General features: G+C 43.9%; 1 protein-coding gene, 1 long non-coding RNA gene and 1 other non-coding gene across 4 annotated transcripts in view; 1 reads left to right on the top strand and 2 right to left on the bottom strand.

Moving 5' to 3' along the window:
* Window positions 1-4350: 4350 nt before the first annotated feature.
* Window positions 4351-18092, bottom strand: LOC105475107 (zinc finger BED-type containing 3). Of its 2 annotated transcripts, XM_024790747.2 has the most exons (4): window positions 17190-18092; window positions 15120-15192; window positions 9034-9173; window positions 4351-8346 (listed from the first exon to the last, which is right to left on the bottom strand). In XM_024790747.2, exon 4 carries the CDS (start codon window positions 8327-8329, stop codon window positions 7634-7636), a length of 696 nt encoding a protein of 231 aa, XP_024646515.2. In that variant the 5' UTR covers window positions 8330-8346; window positions 9034-9173; window positions 15120-15192; window positions 17190-18092; the 3' UTR covers window positions 4351-7633. The 2 variants fall into 2 exon arrangements, with proteins under 2 accessions (XP_024646515.2, XP_011728406.2); XM_011730104.3 differs by lacking the exon at window positions 15120-15192 and having other exon boundaries at window positions 17190-18088.
* Window positions 10823-10960, bottom strand: LOC112425487 (small nucleolar RNA SNORA47). The gene has a single exon (XR_003016543.1). It is a non-coding gene; the product is annotated as a small nucleolar RNA SNORA47 (small nucleolar RNA).
* The window catches only part of LOC105475231 (uncharacterized), an 87773-nt gene continuing 86921 nt past the window's right edge, over window positions 17615-18466 (top strand). The window contains exon 1 of the long non-coding RNA XR_003016482.2: window positions 17615-17697. This is a non-coding gene — a long non-coding RNA (uncharacterized lncRNA). The remainder of the gene's footprint in view (window positions 17698-18466) is intronic.

The raw sequence follows: 18466 nt of genomic DNA, 5'->3' as shown, positions 1-18466 counted from the left end.
GTCTCCCTGAAAATGTGGAGACTGTTTTTTTTTTTTTTTTTAAGGATAATTTGGCAGATGGGTGGCTAGAATAGTTGGGAGTACTAATGGGTTTGGTCGGAATTGAAATCATAGGGGGTCAAAGTGGGTTCTTGCTGTCTTCTGTTCCTGGGTGAGCCAGGACTGGTTGAGCTAGATTATCAGTCTGGGTGGCTCCAGCTGGTGCATCAGAATGCAGGGTCTGAAAGATATCTCAACCACCAATCTTAGGTTTTACAGTAGTGATTTTATCCCTAGGAGCAATGGAGAGGTTCAAATCTTATGGCCTGTGGTTGCATAACTCCTAAACAGTAATTTCTAATCTTGTGGCTATTTGTTAGTCCTACAAAGGCAGTCTGGAATCCAGGCAAGAAGGGAGTTTGTTTCAGGAAAGGGTTATTATCATCTTTGTTTCAAAGTTGAAATATAAACTAAGTTCCTCTAAAAGTTAGTTTTGTCTTTGCCCAAGAATGAACAAGGACAGTGTGGAGGTTCGAAGCAAGATGGAGTCAGTTAGGTCAAATCTGTTTCACTGTCATAATTTTTGCAAAGGTGGTTTCAAGTTTTGGTGAAGATTAAATGGAGATAAGGTTTGTGTGGCACTGAGCACACTGTCTGATGCATAATAAACCTCCACATATCAGTGATTATTAGCATTGTTATTATCCATGCTAGCAATACCAAGGACATGGTTGTAGGAGTAGAATCCCAGAGTAGAGATGGTGGTTATTGAAGTCAGGTAGGATGAGGAATGAGGCTAGCAAGTAGTGGATGGGTCATCCTCATTCCACAAGGCAATAGGAGATAGGTGTGGACAAGAAGACTGAGTCAGGAGGTGGATTTCTAAGTGAATATTGGAAAATGAGGAGGAGATTGGTAGACAATAGTGAGAAAGGATAGAAGTTACTGTAGGTGACTCTCATCATCCTCAAAGGAGGAGGAATGGATTCTACATGACTTTGGAAATGGAGTCATCTGGAGGAATGATAGGGAGATCTAGCCAGACAACCCTGGCTCTCAGTACTCCATGGGAGCACGGGAGCTACAGGGAGAATTCCAAGAAGTAGAAGATTTCAGATCCCCATATGTAAAAGTCTTTCAACAGCATACATTAATTCAGCAAATAGCCAAGAAACACGTAGCACAGGCCAGGCACTGTTCTAGGTACTAGGGATACAACAGTGAATAAAATAGTCAAGGCTCCCTGCCTTCATGGAGCTTACATTTATTTTTACATAGGATTTGGCAGAATGTAAGGGCCAAGTAATACATGCAGGCCTTGATAGTTCCAGAAAGTATTAATCCAAAATCGTTTCTGTTCATTCCAAAGTTTTAAAGCCAAAATTTTAAAGCAAAAATTTGGGTGGAGTGTTTGATGCAGAAAGGATTTGGGGCTTTTTTCTTAATGTTTTCAGACTGTTTCTAAACCAGATCTATTTAGGGGAATCTTACAAACTGTGCTTTCAAAATCTTTTTAGTCATGTGTTTGAGAGTTCTGGGTATGTAGACAACAACAGACCTCATTGAGGCTGCAGCCCCTTGTTCAATTATGTATCTCCTCTACTTGAGAAGAATAACTGCTTGCTCAGACATCTGGGTTCTATGGTTCTGAATCTGAGCACTAAGTACAGTCATGTATCACTTAACGACGGGGATATGTTCTGAGAAATGCCTTGGTGGTGATTTCGTCACTGTACAAACATGGTAGAGGTACTCACACAAACCTAGATGGTACAGCCTACTGTACACCTAGGCTATATGGTATACTGATTGCTTCTAGGCTACAAACCTGTACAGAATTCTGTCGTCTAACACAGTAAGTATTCATATATCAAAACATATCTAAACATAGAAAAGGTACAGTAAAAATAACAGTGTGGTAATCTTACAGGACCACCACTGTATGTGTGGTATGTCATAGACTGAAACTTTAGGTGGTGTATGACTCTACCAAAAAAACAAAAATGAAATTGCATTATGCAGTTCATGACTATACAAAAAAAAACATGCAACAGGAATCAGGTCACTGGAACTGGAAGTGATGGAGAACATGTAAATCAAAAAGTCTTTGGAGGGTGAAGAGCAGACACAGATGGGAAAGTTAATGTGAATGGAGGCAAACAATGTCTGCCTGCTATGTAAGAATGTCTTTTTTTTTTTTTTTTTTTTTTTTTTTGAGACAAAGTCTTCCTCTATTGCCCAGGCCAGAATGCAGTAGCATGGTCATAGCTCACTGCAGTCTCCACCTCCCAGGCTCAAGCAATCCTTCCACCTCAGCTTCCTGAGTAGCTAGGATGACAAGTGTGTACTAGCACACCTGGCTAAAAATTTTAATTTTTTGTGGATATGGGGTCTCCCTGTGTTGCCTAGGCTGGTCTTCAACTCCTAGGCTCAAGCGATCCTCCCGCCTTGGCCCTCCCAGTGTGCTGGGATTACAGGCATGAACTACCATGCCCAGCCAAGAATGACTTTTGGAAATTCTTTCTTTAAAAAAAATCACTCTTCATCTATGTTAAAATGCTGTGGTATTTCATTGCCCAGCATGCAGAATACAGGGAGAAGCTGGTGGAATATTATCAAATGTATTTAAACATGTGACAACGTTTTACTTAGCTTCCAATTACTAGTAGACTTCAGAGGGCAGAAGGTTGCCAGCTCATTCATCTGGTCATTACTTATCTTGACCAAAAGCCCATGAGAATATATACTGAAAGAATAAAGCTTTCATTACCATTTAATGTTTTTCCTTAAAGCCTTATTTTAATACTGTGAAACCAGATTTCAGAGAATGTCATAATTAAGATTTTCATAAAAAGAAACATTTAATACTATTTAAACATATAATGACTCCCAGTGCTACCTGAATTCATTCACATCATAAACCAACTAAAATGGGCTTTAATCTCTACGGTGACCATGCTGCCTTTACTTAACCTTAATATACCACTATCAAGACCAATTTATGAGCCACACTAAAATAATTATCATTGTTTTATTATAATTTCACCTTATTAACCAGAAATATTAACCTGGTTAATCATCTACCGTATTCGCCAGACTCTGAATAATTGGCAGTTCTTTTAAAAAATCAAATGTATCCTGGAAAGAGGGGTATTTGCCAACTCAAGGATGTTTTAAAGAATGTGCTGGGGACTCATGGCCACTCTAAAAGAGGAGTTCCAGAAATGTTGAAGCATTTTGGGAATAACTGTATAGTCTTCCAGGTCTTCTACTTTGAAGAGAAAATGCCTTAGATAGATAGATTTGTATATACCTTTGGGATTCATCAGATTACTTTTAGTCACAAGTCAGATTGAGTTTTGACTGGCGCAGGTCATTTGGCAACTATTTGATAGAAAAATATTAAATAGTTCTATCGGAAAGAGAATGTCTTGGCAGATCTCTGAGGCTTGTGTGTAGGTGTTCTCAGGAATCCTCCCGGGGAGCCTGCTTTTGTGGGTTCCTTGGGAATGGTTTCAGGTGAGCAGCAGGAGCCCTCAAGGCCGAAGAGGCTGAAATGCATTAAGTAGGCTGGAGTCAGGTGACGCGCCACAGCCACCATATCCTGACAGTGGACAAGTCACTCTCTGGGACCTATTTTCCTAATCTATCAAATGATGGAGTTGGACTGAACAAGGGCTGCATTTCTTTCTAGGATTTTCTGGAAACGGGGATCATATCCATGCTTTCGTTGGAGATTGTATTTTAACTAAGGAAGCTGAATGCTGAAGGAGAGGAATTTTGTCTACGAACAAAATTTTTTATCATAAAAGTAATTCATACTTTGTGTAAAAAATTACAACATTGCAGAAGTGTATAAACAGAAAGTAAAAAGCTCTTCCCTTAACTCAGCACTCAGGTTTATTGTTCTGTATATCCTGAACAGAACATTCAGGCTCGCACTAGCCATCTTTGAGGCAGTAGTTAAGACTCTAAATCTTTTCCTATGTTTTAATGGTTCTTACAGTTGGTGAGATGGAAGAGTAACATTTGTGGAAGTCTTTTTCCTTCTAAAAAGGAAATTCAGATCATCTAGCCCATATAAATCCATATGAAGAAGTTAAGTTCCAATACTTGAAAATAACTTATACTATTACTAGAGTAATATAAAAATTGCAAAAGACAAAAGAAAATACATTAAAATGTTAATAGCAGTTTTACAGAGGTGACAGGATTTTGAGGTATTATTTTTTCTGTTCTTCCTCGATTGAGGCAATACATTTTGTGTTACTTGTATAATAAAAAAGATTTACATACCAGAATAGTTGGTTGATTGGCTTCAAACCAAACAGTCCAATAACTGATGCATTAAATCTTTATTGACTAAACAGCTTAAAAATTATTACTGCTATTTCCTTTATTTGTTGTTGTGAATTTTACTCAGAATTAAAGATAAATGATTATATTAGTAATTACAGGAAAACTAGTAAAAATCTTAAAGACATTGAATGGGTTAATGTACTGAGCAGCTATGGAATGCAAGGCACTGTGGGAGTGGGGTGAGTCTACTCCCCCCAAAGGCTCAGGGTCTGGCAGGGGAGGTGAGATAAAAACCCATAGCCATACACTGGCTGGCCTGTTCTGAGGGTTGTGAGACAGAATGCTAGGAGACCAGAGAAGAAAGAAATGTCTCGACGTGAGGAGAAATCAAGGAAAGCATGGTTTTAGAAAATGGGTGGGATGTTTTTTGTACCGAGAGACTGAAGAGGCTTTTTAAAGTGGAGGGAAGGCAAACTGTGGCATAAAGATGCCAATACCAGGTATTATCAGGAAGAACAGAGTCCAATTTGGCTGGAGCATAGGGCATATGTAGGGGAAGGGAGAGGACTGGCACGGGGGCAGAAGGGGACTTGAATGTCAGGTGACAGTCAAAGCTTGCACTCTAATAAGTAGGTGATTGATAGGTGATCTTGGGGACTTTTGAGCAGGAAGAGTGGATAATAAATCAATACTGGCTTAGGACAATCCCTTTGGCTTTGGCCAAATTGTGACTCAGGTAAGGGACGGTTGGGGGAGACAAGGATGGGAAGATGCATGATAAATGGGCCCTATGCTTGGCAGGAAGGCAGTGCAATATTTTGTAGAAATAGACTTAGCAGAGCAGGCGCCCAGCATTCAGTGAGACCGCAGTTCAAACCCCATACAGACTCTTAGCTGCTGTATGACTTGAAGCTGTTAGTAAGTCCCCTGAACCTGTCTCATCTACAAAATGGGCATAGTAGCACCTATGTCATAGGGTTGCTTCATGGCAGGTAATTATTCTTGTAAAGCATTTAGCACAGCTCTGACGACACATGGTGAATGCTCAGTAAATATTAATGTCACTAATTCAATTCCATTAACTGGAATTAATTAGTTGGAGTTAGGAAGGAAACAGGTGTCAGCTGGGTCGACTGAGGGAAGCAGAGATCTCAGGAAGCAGTACATGGTGGTTCGGTGGGAGCATGGCATCTGTGAGGGAGACTGTCTGCAGTGGGATCCCACCTCTACTGCCGGCCAGCTGTGATCTTCTACAGGCTACTTAACCCTTCTAGCTCAGCACAGTGTTACCATGGAGCTGGTGTGAGAGTAAAGTGAGATAATTAATGCATGTTAAGTGTGTCGTATGTGCCTGATACATTGTTAGTGCCCAGTAAATGTTAGTCATCAGGTGAGGGGTGTGATGTGGGGTTGAATAGATTCGCCTCTTCCACTCACAGAGGCAGGATGTGCAAGGAGGAGTGGAGACATGCAGCAAGGGATTGGGCATGAAGGATCAGGCCTGGGGAGAACACTTGGCCTGGAGATATTCAGGAGTCCCTGGCCCAGAGATTACAATTCTGCAGGGAGATGAGCCACGAGTGGAGTATTAGATATAGGCCTAAGGAAGCAATCAGACACTTCCAGAATAAAGGACATTTGCTAAGACAGCTGGCCTGGTTGCTTCACAAAGTGTCATCGGAAAATATGTCGGGATTGTTCTAGACTAAAAGTGACTAGAGTTGAAACCAAAAGAATGTATGAACCTTGATGGGACCTGGGTTTTTTTTGTTTTGTTTTGTTTTTTAAAGACAAACATTCTGGAGACAATTATTGAATACTGATTAAGGGCTCTATATTAGAGGTTATAAAGAAGTTACTGTTTATATTTTTAGGCATGATAATCTTATTGTAATCACGTAGAACAATGTCTTTGTTCTCAGGAAATCTATGTGGAAATACTCAGGGGTGAAATGTCATTTTATGTACACATGCATGGGGTGGGGAGAACAGTAAATCTGGCAAAATGTTAACTATTCAATCCAAGTGGAGAGTACGTATCTAAGTATTCATTGTGCTAGCCTTTCAACTTTTTCTGGATGTGTGGAATTTTTCAATATAAAAAAAGAGGAAAAAAAAAGAGGCCTGTGAAAAATCTGGGAACCAGTATACAACAGGAAAAGGAATTCTTTGGAGGAAAAACAGGATCCACCTACCAAGAGAGCAATTTCAAGAAGGGAGAGATTAAGCAAAATGGAGGCTGCAAATAGATCATCATATTTGGTCACTGAGAGATTGTGGCGGCTTGGAAATAGTCCACTGTAGCACAGAAAACTGAACCAGAGTGAAGGAGTAAAAACTGGGGAGGAAGCATAGGCAGCAAGGACTTGTTGGCCCTTCTGGGTTAAGTCTTTCTTTTCAGTAAGAAAGGGAGACTGAGTATTGATGAGGAAGATCCTGGGGGAAAGGGAGGGACTGAGACAGTGAAAGGGGGAATACTACAGGAGGAAAGACCCAGTAAACATGGGAGAGGAATGGGATGGAAAATGACAGGAAGATGTGGCCTTATGCAAAGGGATGCTTTCCCCTTCAGCCCAGAGGTGAGGACTATGACGACACGTGGGGAAGAAACCCTCTTCCTAGTGACAAGGGGATGAGGTGATGTCTTGCTAAGGTGGCAGATGTGAGGCCTGAAAGTGGAGCCACACTTGTCGTTAGGTCTGAACCAAGGGAAAGATGGCCGAGGGAAGACAGAGTGCACCTGGTATTGGTTGAATAATACGGGGAGTAAAAAAGGGGGCTCTTTGGGACTGCTCCGATGAGGGCTAGAGATGATGCGGGTCTACAGCAGTCACGGAAACTGGAGGGGACATCCCTCCGACCCTTCAGAACTTGGTGTTGGGCAGATTATGCATTAGGAACTCTTTTTTTGGGTAAAAAGCTTTCTCATTTCCCCGCACCCTCCACCTTGGGCTGTTGGAGGCACATGGTGTGAAGTCTTTGGTATGGAATGAAGCTCTCTATCCTTTCAAAGTCACCAGGTTCGGGTTCCCAGCCCTAAGTGGTCATGGCACCAGGGGGTCTGGGTTCACGGGGCTGCTGCAGCTCTCGGGTGTTCCGTGTGCCACCCCATCCCTTGCATGCATGCCCACGAAAGGCCGCCCAGGCACCCCAGGTGACCCCATGGAAGTGAGTTTTGGTTCTGCTCTGGCTTCGAAGTGCTTCTCAAGCTGAAGCCTTCGGGCGCGGAAGGCCCTACAGTTAGCTGGAGCTTCCAAGTGAGTAGCGGCTGCTTCGGGTCTGGCTTCGGTGCCAGCGAGGGCTGAAGGCGTTGGTCGGAGAAGCGCTGGCCTGGGGTGAGGAAGTGGCCACACCCCTACAGGAGGACCTTTGTGATGACGCAGCTGTCCCTGTCCCCCTCGGGGTCGTCCTTGAGCGGCAGCGTAGTGGGAGCCCAGCCCAAGGCGCCCTCACGGCGGCTCACTTCCCGCAGCCGCACCTGCAGCGCCTCCCGCTCGGCCTGCAGCTCCCGGCGCGCCTGGGCCGCGGCGCGCTCCTCCTCCTGCAGCGCCCTCCTCCTCCGCTCCAGGGCGCGCTCACCCTGCTCCACGGCCGCCTCACGCCGTTCCAGCTCCCGCTCCCGCCGGCTGCCGCGCACGGCCAGTGCGCCCATCTGTTCCAGCAGGCGCGCCCAGTCGCCCTCGGGGGCCGCAGCGGGGACGGGCGGCGGCGGGCAGGGCGCGGCAGGTGGTGAGCGCCGGGTGCCGCTGCTCTCCAGCTCCCGCCGGTGCGCGCTCTTCAGGTGCCTCCACAGCGCCGAGGTCCCTGCGTGGAAGCCCGGGCCGCGGCCCACCTGCTCCCCGCACAGACGGCAGGTGGCCCAGTGGCCCGACGGATGCCCGGGGCGCCCCGGGGCCAGGTGGAAGTAGCCCCAGGCCTCGGAGTACGGCGCCCCCAGGCGGCCGGGAGGCATTGGCGCTGGCCCCAGTCCCGCACACTGACCGCCCCGTGCCGCCGTGTCGTCTAGCCCGCGGGCCTCGTCCATGGTGCAGGTCGGCTCGCCACTCCTCATTCTGCGGCGCCCGCACGCTGGGGAGCAGGGGAAGAATAATAATGAGTGTTAGGATCACGCACACAGCTCCTAGACTACAGTTAGTCTGAGAAAGCAGGCCGCCCTCCATTTTCTTACCGATAAAAATCCTATAGTGTGGGTAGGTGTCTAGGTTTCTAGTTAATCTTCAGTATTAAGTGTTGATTCCTCAGGAAAAAAACTGTTAAAAATGTCTAGCCCTTCCTATACTAGGAATCCTGTTTGAAATCAAGTGGATCCCTAGTGAACAAGTATTTCTACTAATAGCGGGAGGCTAAGCTGCTTGAACAGAAAAAACTAGCTAACTCCGTGCAGTGTCTGTGTTAGCTTTAACTAGTCCCTGCTTTCTTAACAATAACAACAATAAAAAAGGTACTGTCTTCAGAATAACAGCGAGGCTTCCTTATGCAGTCTTCTCTGGGTGCTGCACAGCACACTTCAGCAATGACCAGAAAAAAAGCTTTGGGAATGAAAATTTTGTTTCTTAAACTTCAGGAGTGGAAGAGCCAGTGGTGAACAGCCTTTTAAAAAGCTTTCAACGACTGTATGCTTTTCAAGATAAAAATATGTTTTTGTGATTATAAAAACAATCTACCATGAGAAAATCGGCAGTACTGAAAGCAATGCTTTTAAGATATGCACATTTAGGAAATGGCAATGTCCAAAGCAGCACTCTAAAGTTTTACCTTTAAATTAGACAGTGGGTCATTTCCCAAGGACTCTGGGGTCCCTGTCATTGTCTCAGGGTTTCCAACCATCTCAGGTTCCACGGGTAGAAACAATGCATGCAACACGATTCCTGAGTTCCGAAGAACCATCAGCAGTGCTAGGAGTAAATTCAGAGGACAGGCAGGCCAGTGAAAGAAATGCATTCAAACCACCTTAAAGATAGATACTAGAAATAATGAGCAGCGCCATGCCCTCGTTCACTTTTTCTAACCCTTTCATAGATACCCAAGGAATAAAACAAATAAAATTAGTTTTCTTTATTGTTTGTGCTAACTAAAAGATCCCCTCTACATATTTGCAAGATACAAAGTTTGCTCAATACTTTTAATTAAGGAAGAAAAAGAAATAAAAGTAATAATGTCTTGCTTTGTTCAACACAAAATCTGTTAAAAGGATCCAAACATAATGCAATGACTGTCACCGCAGTCTTTTTTATTAGGAAAATAATTCACCACTGCAATAACCTATTAAAGAAAAGGGAATACAAAAAAAGGCAAAGTTTATTCCTTAGGAAATAAGTTCACAAAGGACCAAATGTGTGATTCTAGATAAATTTGCTTTGAAAGTTGAAAAACAATGAGAAGAAAACACATAACAGACTTCTTGAGCTCTTCTGAGAACTTATTTCAGGGAGAAAAGGGCAAGGTGAGACCCAGGCACAGTGAGATCAATGCTGCTCATGCTGTCAGATTTTGAACCAGCAGCCATGGACATGACAAAGTTCCAGAATCCTTCTTGTTAAACACAACTGGAAAAAACTGAAGACAAAGATGAGAATAGGAAAAATAAGCTGCTATAGTAACAGAAGCATTTAGTGTAAACTATGAATTCAGTTGCTAATAGTCTTGTTAGAGATGCACAGTACTTTTCTAAACCTAAGTATTATTTTTCCCACCAAGCAAGTCCACTCCGGATCAGGTATGACATTTAACATATCTCATTTTTTAAAAAAGATAACAGATCTGCCAGAATCATCAAAAAAGACAAGTACCATGCATCTTCTAACAAGGAAATGGCTATTTACATGTCTTCTGATATACAGGCATTGATTTAAATATGGTCACTCACGATAAAGACCAATTAGCATAAAAAATCTTTAGAAATTAAAGGCTACATTTTCCCCCAAGAGATTTATTACATTGCTAAAGTCTCAAAAGTGAGGAAAGTAGGATGAGGAGTTACAGACCACCTTCAAGAATGGTATTTTTGTGGCCAGTAAATATTATGGTTATGTAACATTATGGTTGCTAAACAGAGTAAGATGTAAGGGTTATAAACATTTTTTTAATTATCTAACTTGACTTAGAATTTTTTCTATACTTTTTTCTTTTTTAAAATTTCTATTTCCTTCTATATTGAATCTGAGCTTTCCCGAGGTCCTTTTTTATTACTGGACAAACACAAAAGTGGACAGAGTATTAAAAGGGATGTAAATGTTTCTTATAACATCAAGAGTATTGCTTTGCATTCTGATATGCTTGAGCTAAAGCTTGGAAACTGCACATAAACCCGCAGGTTGTCTTACTTGTGCCAAAGTCTGAGAGTCATCCTTACTGATGTGGCCCTAATAGAGCCAGAGGTGACCCATTATTGTCATGCTTTTTACCTCTCCGGGTTTCTTTAAAAACTGGAATGCCCAGAGGGAGTGTTGCACAGGTGAATGCCATCTGTTAGGAGTTAAAGTGGGCACAAGGTGAGAAGCACTGACTTTGACGTCTTAATCCTTTTGACCTAGTAGAAGCCTCACAAATGTCGGCCAGCACAGCGCTGCCCCTCCGAGGGTGGCAGGGGGACATCCTCTGCCTGGGCAGCCCTTCGATTTTGGAGGTCGTAACCGGTGGAAGGCAGCATGGGGCAGAACTGCCTCACCTTCTCAGTCCTCCACACCATGCGGCTATATTCTAGCTCAATACAATCCTCAGTCTCAGTATCTACCGTAACAGCCTGGTTAGCTCTGCTAAACAACCCGAGTGCATTTCAGCTGCCCCTGCAATGTGGAGGGGGAGAAAGCTCTTCAGACACTTCAGCCACAACCATAACACACAAAGGGCTCTTCAAACTGACAATAAAAAGACAAAGAGCCTGATAGAAAAACAGACGAGAAATATGAGTAGGCAAATGACCTAACAGCAAACTCAAATAGCCAGGAAATTTGTGAAAAGGTGCACAACATCACTTATTTTCATGGAAATGCTATTAAAGTAGCAGGAAGGTATCATTTTACATCCATCACACCAAGAAACATTAAGAGGTCTAACAGCCAAAGTTACAAGGGAGGTAGAGAAAACGCACACACCCCTCAATTACTAGTGAAGATGGGATGGATTTTAGGAAAGCATTCTGGCCATTTCTTCCCTCCCTCCCTCCCTCCCTTCCTTCCTTCCTTCCCTCCTTCCCAGGGTCTTGCTCTGTCACCTAGGCTGGAGTGCAGTGGCACAATCATGGCTCACTGCAAACCTCTGCTTCCCGTGCTCAAGAAGCGATCCTCCCACCTCAGCATCCAAAGTAGCTGGGACTACAGGTGCATGCTACCATGCTTGGCTAATTTTTGTATTTTTTGGTAGAGACAGGGTCTATGTTACCCAGGCTGGTCTTTCTTGAACTCCTGGCTCAAGTGATCCACCTGCCTCAGCCTCCCAAAGTGCTGGGATTACAGTCATGAGCATATCCAATGAGAATACGTATCATTAATTCTGTGGTTAGCTAATAAGAAGAAAATGAAAAGTAAGAGCTCCCTCAATTTTTCCTTGAACATTTTTTTTTTTTAAAACTAACACAAAGGTGCCAATGAATTTGAGTATTTTGCTTACATCCATTCACTCCATCCAACTCTCATTCAAATGCTCATTGTGCACCTGCTAAGGTCAGGTGCGTGCTTTCTGCCAAGCACTCCAAGAGGAATGTCACGAAGTCTCTGCTCGCAGGAAGCGTACCGTCTGGTGGGGAAAGAGATGCTTCCAACAATAATTCTGATACCTGTGTGATAGGGCCGGCTGCAGTTTCTATATTAATTAAAAACAGAGGCTGGGCTCGGTGGCTCACGCCTATAATCCCAACACTTTGGAAGGCCCAAGCAGGTGGATCACCTGAGGTCAGGAGTTCAAGAGCAGCTTGGCCAACATGGTGAAACCTTTTCTCTACTAAAAATACAAAAATTAGCTGGGCGTGGTGGCGGGTGCCTATATTCCCAGGTACTCGAGAGGCTAAGGTAGGAGAATTGCTTGAACCCGGGAGGTGGAGGTTGCAATGAGCCGAGATAGCACCATTGCATTCCAGTCTGGGTGACAAGAGTGAAACTCTGTCTCGGAAAAAAAAAAAAAAAAAGATATAACCTGAGATTCTACTCCTGGAGATCTCTTCTATAGAACTAACAGCACCAATAAACATAGTCTTGTGTCAGGATGTTCATTACAGAATCATGTAGGGTGACAAGAAACTGGAAGCAAGGGAATGCCTGCCACCAGGAAAATGGCTGAGTATATAACATATGTTTATATCAGGGAATATTATATAGCAATTAAAGAGGAATAGCATGAAGTTCTGTTCAACGTCTTAGAAGGATATCTGGAGGAACTGTTCAGGGAGAAAAGAGATGCAGAAGAGTGTATAATATGATCCCACTATTATTAAGTAATACACATATCTGTATAGGCAATATACAGATACAGATGAAGAAAAATAAAGGAGATACTATGGGTTGAGGCAATGGTAACTGATGTGAAAGAAGGGAGAAGGGGAAGAGGTAAACACAAAAGCAAAAGCAATAAGATGCTAAGAAAGCATGCATGTGATCACGTGTATACATTTAGGGAAAGTGTGTATATCACAGGATCTCTACAAAAATAAAAAATAATTTTACAAAACAACCCCTGGGGCAGGGTGCGGTGGCTCACACCTGTAATCCCAGCCCTTTGGGAGGCCGAGGCAGGTGGATCACTTGAGGTCAGGAGTTCAGAAGACCAGCCTGGCCAACATGGTAAAACCCCATCTCTACGAAAAATAGAAAAAATTAGCTGGGCGTGGTGGCGGGCGCCTGTAATCCCAGCTACTCTGGAGGCTGAGGCAGGAGAATCGCTTGAACCTGGGAGGCGGAGGTTGCAGTGAGCTGAGATTGCACCATTGCACTCCAGCCTGGGCAACAAGAGCGAAACCCTATCTCAGAAAAACGATAAACAAAAACCAAAAAAACAAAACAACCCTTGGCTCCTCAGGCGTGTGAGCTCAGGCAGGGCCAGCCCAGCCTTAACTGTGGAGGCTGGTGGGACAGTCCCATGGGGAAGCCCACTGCTGTGCCGCCTGGAGGAGGAAACCCAGCGTGTAGGGCAGCTCATTGTCACGTGGTTTGCTGTGCTCTGCAGAAGGAGATTCTGTATGCACACCCAGGACGTCATGGAAGAGGAGCTCATCCCATTCATCTCCCTGGCACAGAGTAGACACTTGGGGGATGCTGCATTAAATGAAATGAACCTGACTCTGTTTCTTTAGCCCCAGCTCACCCGAGTCTCAATCTTCCCATCTGTCAAGAGAAATAAGATTATTTGCCTCTAAACAGGTGGCTGAGATCAGACAGTGCAAATGATGTCACTGTTGGACTCTCTGGTGTTATATAAATTCAAGGCATGAACAAAAAAGAAACTACCGATATTTACTACTCAGACGCATCCACGTTAAGATTTTAGTGGTTAAAAGGCAGTTATTTTTCCATCTGACATTATGTTATTGAACAAAGTAAGTAGTCTAAGTTGGGGGAATCCCCTTGGGAGTTGTTTGAGTACAAAGAGCAAATAAAAAAGAGTAACAGATCCAAGACCCTTAGCCCTTAAATTTATTTTCACTTCCTAAACTGACCTTCATGCAAAATAGGTTGCTTATCACTAAGGTAAAATAAGATAATGAGGAGGTTTAATTAGCCAAAGCCCTGTGATATGCATTTCTTCCTTATCAAATACCCAATGAGAATGCATATCATTAATTCTGTGGTTAGCTAACAAGAAGAAAATGAAAAGTAACAGCTCCCTTAATTTTTCCTTGAAAATTTTTTTTAAACTAACACAAAGGTGCCAATGAATTTGAGTATTTTGCTTACATCCATCCACTCCATCCAACTCTCATTCAAATGCTCATTGTGCACCTGCTAAGGTCAGGTGCGTGCTTTCTGCCAAGCATTCCAAGAGGAATGTCACATAGTCTCTGCCCTCAGGAAGCGTATCCTCTGGTTGGGAAAGATGCTTCCAACAATAATTCTGATACCTGTGTGATACGGTTTGGCTGTGTCCCCACCCAAATCTCATCTTGAATTGTACTCCCGTAATTCCCACGTGTTGTGGGAGGGAACTGGTGGGAGGTAATTGAAACATGGGCGCGGTTTCTCCCATACTGTTCTCGTGCTAGTGAATAAATCTCATGAGATCGGATGGTTTTATAAACAAGAAGCCCTTTTCGCTTGACCCTCATTCTAGCTCATGCCGCAGTCAGCTAAGGAGTGCCTTTCACCTTCCGCCATGACTGTTAGGCCTCCCTAGCCACGTGGAACTTTAAGTCCATTAAACCTCTTTCTTTTATAAATTGCCCAGTCTTGGGTATGTCTTTATCAGCAGCGCGAAAACAGACTACTAACAGACTGGTAAAGGTGAAATCAGTGCTCGCTCCTTCGGGTGAATTCCATTACATCATCTCCACTGGGGAAGGGGTGGGCGTGGGCAGCTCCTGGGAGCTGATGTCTTAGGGACCCTAACACAGAAGTTCATGCAGTTCAGCATCCCTTCCCCTCCCATGCCCCACAGGGCACAACCGCATTGTCATCCACCACCAAAACACATTACCCTTAGTACTCGACTCTAATAAAGTTCCAATTCCTCAGTTGTATAATGAGGCTTCCAAGCTCCTATTTTAAAAGAAAGTTTCTTGAAGCTAAATAAAAGCACTACTAACATGAAATTAACAGTGGAAATCTCTGAGTGCAATTTCAGGGTGAAAAAAACTGAAAAGACAAATGCAGATTTTAGATATTTCAAGGAAGGAGAGAGAGTAGTGTTGCTGGTACCATGCCTCTGCACTTGCTGTAGCTGAGTTTCATTTGAGTATCCATTATTTGGAAGGAGTTCTTAAATCTAAGCCTGTGGAAGACAATAAATTCACATTAATTATCTCTCCATTTGACTCAATTTTTGAAGAGGTTCTATCCTGATAAACTATCAGATTCAATCCCAGATTCCTCGGTATGATGTCCCTGAATACCAGTATAAAGAATAAAGGAAGAAATCAAAACCTGGATGAATAATCTGTATAAATATGGGCATATACACAAGGTATGACTGTAATATTGACAGTCATCCTATAAAGCACCCACAAAAGTTAATTGTATTATTTTATACTTATGCTTGTGCACATAAAAAAATATTTGACAGGCTAAAGGCCAAAGAACCAGGCACTGTTCTCAAAAGGACATAGTAATTAATTACACTTCTATTTGTCCTTTCATACTCAAGGCTACTCACTGTAGCTGGGTTAACCAGGCAGAATTTAAACCAATATATGTTGGTTGAGCCTGGATCTTAGATGAGAAATTCACACTCATGTGAAATTCACACAGACTTATGTGGAAACACTAAAAACATTTACTTCATCCACCAGTGACTTTAATCAAAGTAGAACAAAATAATTAATACAAGTAATTAGAGTTGACAACTGAAGTGTCAAGAAAACCACAGTTCATCTGTTATCCGTCCATCTCTGTTGAAATATTAATTTACTGCCATATATTAATCTATTTATAAACAGATCCAGACAATTAGAAAAATTAGTCTGGAATCACCAGGCTGAAGGCTTAGCTGAAGTTAAAAGACAAGTAAAAATGCCTCCAAACTGTAAAACCTGAGTTGGGGAATAAATGGTAAAATGTGTAAAAGTTTAGAAAAAGGTTATATGTGGACTGTAAAAAACACACTGGACTCACAGGTAATTATGTGGTGAATCAGAGACGTTTCTTAAATGTCATAAGCCAAACTCTTAGATATTTCTACCACTAGCTAAAAGGCAGAAAAGCACTCTATTAATGCACTTTTTAAAATGAAAATTGCGACGTGTTCTGCCCTTAAAGTGGACCTTTATTTCAGGCCTGCATTACTTTGCTTAATAGATATGGTCCTAAAGATTAAGGCGGTGATCCATTTTATCTTGTAAAAATGCATAATTTAATCTGAGTTATAGGAATTTAAAGCCGCCCTACTTTGAAGGCCTTTGTGACTCAAAGATTTTTTAATTTAATTTTTAGATTGAGAACTACCTGGCTTGGGCTTTTGGTCTTTTTATAATATATATCGCTGTCTACTTTTTTAAATTCTTGGCTGCCTCAAGCTATTCTTGCCTCCAAAAGCTGTCATCATAATATATGAATAAAAACGGCAGAAAATAATTACCCTAATTAGGTTAATGTATTAAGTTGTTTCTACAGCAGTTTCTCTTAAACACCTTATCTTTGTAGTCTTGGCTAATTAGAAATTCGACTAGTGGTAAGTATTTATTTTTTCCTTCAAGGGGATTTTTGCTTTGGTAAACCTCGGACATTTGGTTAGTGCAACAAATCACAGAAACTGCTCCAGCGGACTCCGAAAGGAGCGGAAAATTCTTTTGTTTGGGGGCCACGAGGGGTGGAGGAGGGGTGGGGATTCTGGTGTAAGCTTTTGGCTTGCATTCACTTTCTCCCTCCGAAAGTGGGCGACACCAAGTAAGTCCCAATTACAGAAAGAACCCACTGCAGGGTGCCCAGCCGCTTGCCCAGTAAAAAGACTGTAATCAGACAACTTTAATAAAGGGAGAGAAGGAGAGTGGCAACGAATTTCCACATTCCGAACAAGCCTGTCGAAAGCGGAGTGTAGGGAAGGAGCAAGAATGAGGTACTGGAAGATGGTGAGCGGGGTCTTGCAGCAGAATCCCGGGCCCACCTGCCTTCTCAATCGCGACAGCCGGCCCGGAGAAGGGCAGCCCAGCGAAGGGCACGCCCCGCGTGGGTGCCAGGGAGGCCGGCGGGGGGGTCCGCGGTCGCTGATCACCTGCGCTCCCCGCTGCCCGGCCCGGCCCGCCTCGCCCACCGAGTCTCGAAGCCCACACTCACCCCATTACCCGCGAAACGCTGCCGGAGCCGGCGGCTGGTCGGGAGTCGGGGATGGTAGATCCCCCTCCAGGCGTCTCGCTGACATTTTGTCCCGGACGGAAAACCTCCGCGCTTCCCACTTAAAGACACAGCGCTCCATTCACACGTCTGCGGGGAAAGGGGGGCCGTCACTTGTGGCCTTCACCCGAAAGTGGTAGGGGAGTCGCTCTGAAACCACCAAGGTCCGCGAGCGACAGACTGTGTTGGCCAGGGTTTAAAGATGACGCAATAGCTGAGTGTGGTTGAAATGTAACTATTGTTTTATAACTTTGCATTAACCTTCCAAGACCTGGATTCCCGGGCCTGAGTCTCAGAGCGCGGTTTGCATCCTTGCAGGCTGCAGGCACATGATGTCACAAGTTATTAGAAGAAATCCCTCCAACCTAGGTCTGGACAGATGAAGGCGGCGCTTGTTGGTGTTCACCAAAACACCAGCATGATGTACCAGCTTTGGCTAGATTATACTCAGGTAACGAACAACCCCTGCAACTGAGTAGCTTCAAGGTCCGTTTCTCAAGCGAATTACTGTGGCTGAAGGGAGCTTTCGTAGTACTCCCCCAGTTTTCTTCACTCCCGGCTCCAGGCTGAAAGATCAACTTTTCTGGGTCGTGCTCCCTGCTGGGCTGGTAAACCAACTTTGAGGGAGAAGGTGGAAGTCCTGATTTGTAGTGTTTGCTATTTCTGTGATGTTAATACTCCCACCATGGCCGATTTCAAGCTACAAACAGTCTAACAAGTGGCTTGCCAAGTTCCTGGAAATGTAACGATTAGCTCTTGTACGTGACTGGCACAAGCTGCTCCTCAAACTCACATTCCGCATGCCTCAGTTCTGCTCAGGTTCTATTGGTCAAAACTTGCTGTCAGTGGGTGGGGAAGTATACCCCTCTCTTAAGGAAGCCTTGCAAGTCATGTGACAATGAAACGGGAGAGTTCCCTGATTTCCCCGTTTTCCCCGCCCATTGCAGGACATGCAACAGGGCTGTGGCTGGTGTGTTCGGTCTCTGCCCTGCTGAAACCCCTTATGGGAGGTGGAGCATGCAGACGGACGGGTGCAGGAGCTGGGGTGCAAAAGCTGGGGCGCTAGGCTTCCAGCCCCATTGCAGTGTCCAGGGGCAGGAGCCTGTGATTCCTGGAGCCCAAATGGGCTTGTGTTACAGTGTGCTCTTTTAGCCTTACCATCAGCGGACGGCTTAAGTGTTAACCAGCTCAATAGACCCTCTGCATTTTTGCAAGCGCAG

The sequence above is a fragment of the Macaca nemestrina genome, chromosome 6 (assembly GCF_043159975.1).
Source record: "Macaca nemestrina isolate mMacNem1 chromosome 6, mMacNem.hap1, whole genome shotgun sequence".
NCBI classification, from domain to species: Eukaryota; Metazoa; Chordata; class Mammalia; order Primates; family Cercopithecidae; genus Macaca; species Macaca nemestrina.
Note: the sequence above shows the minus strand (reverse complement) of the source record. Positions and strands in the feature narration are given on the sequence as shown.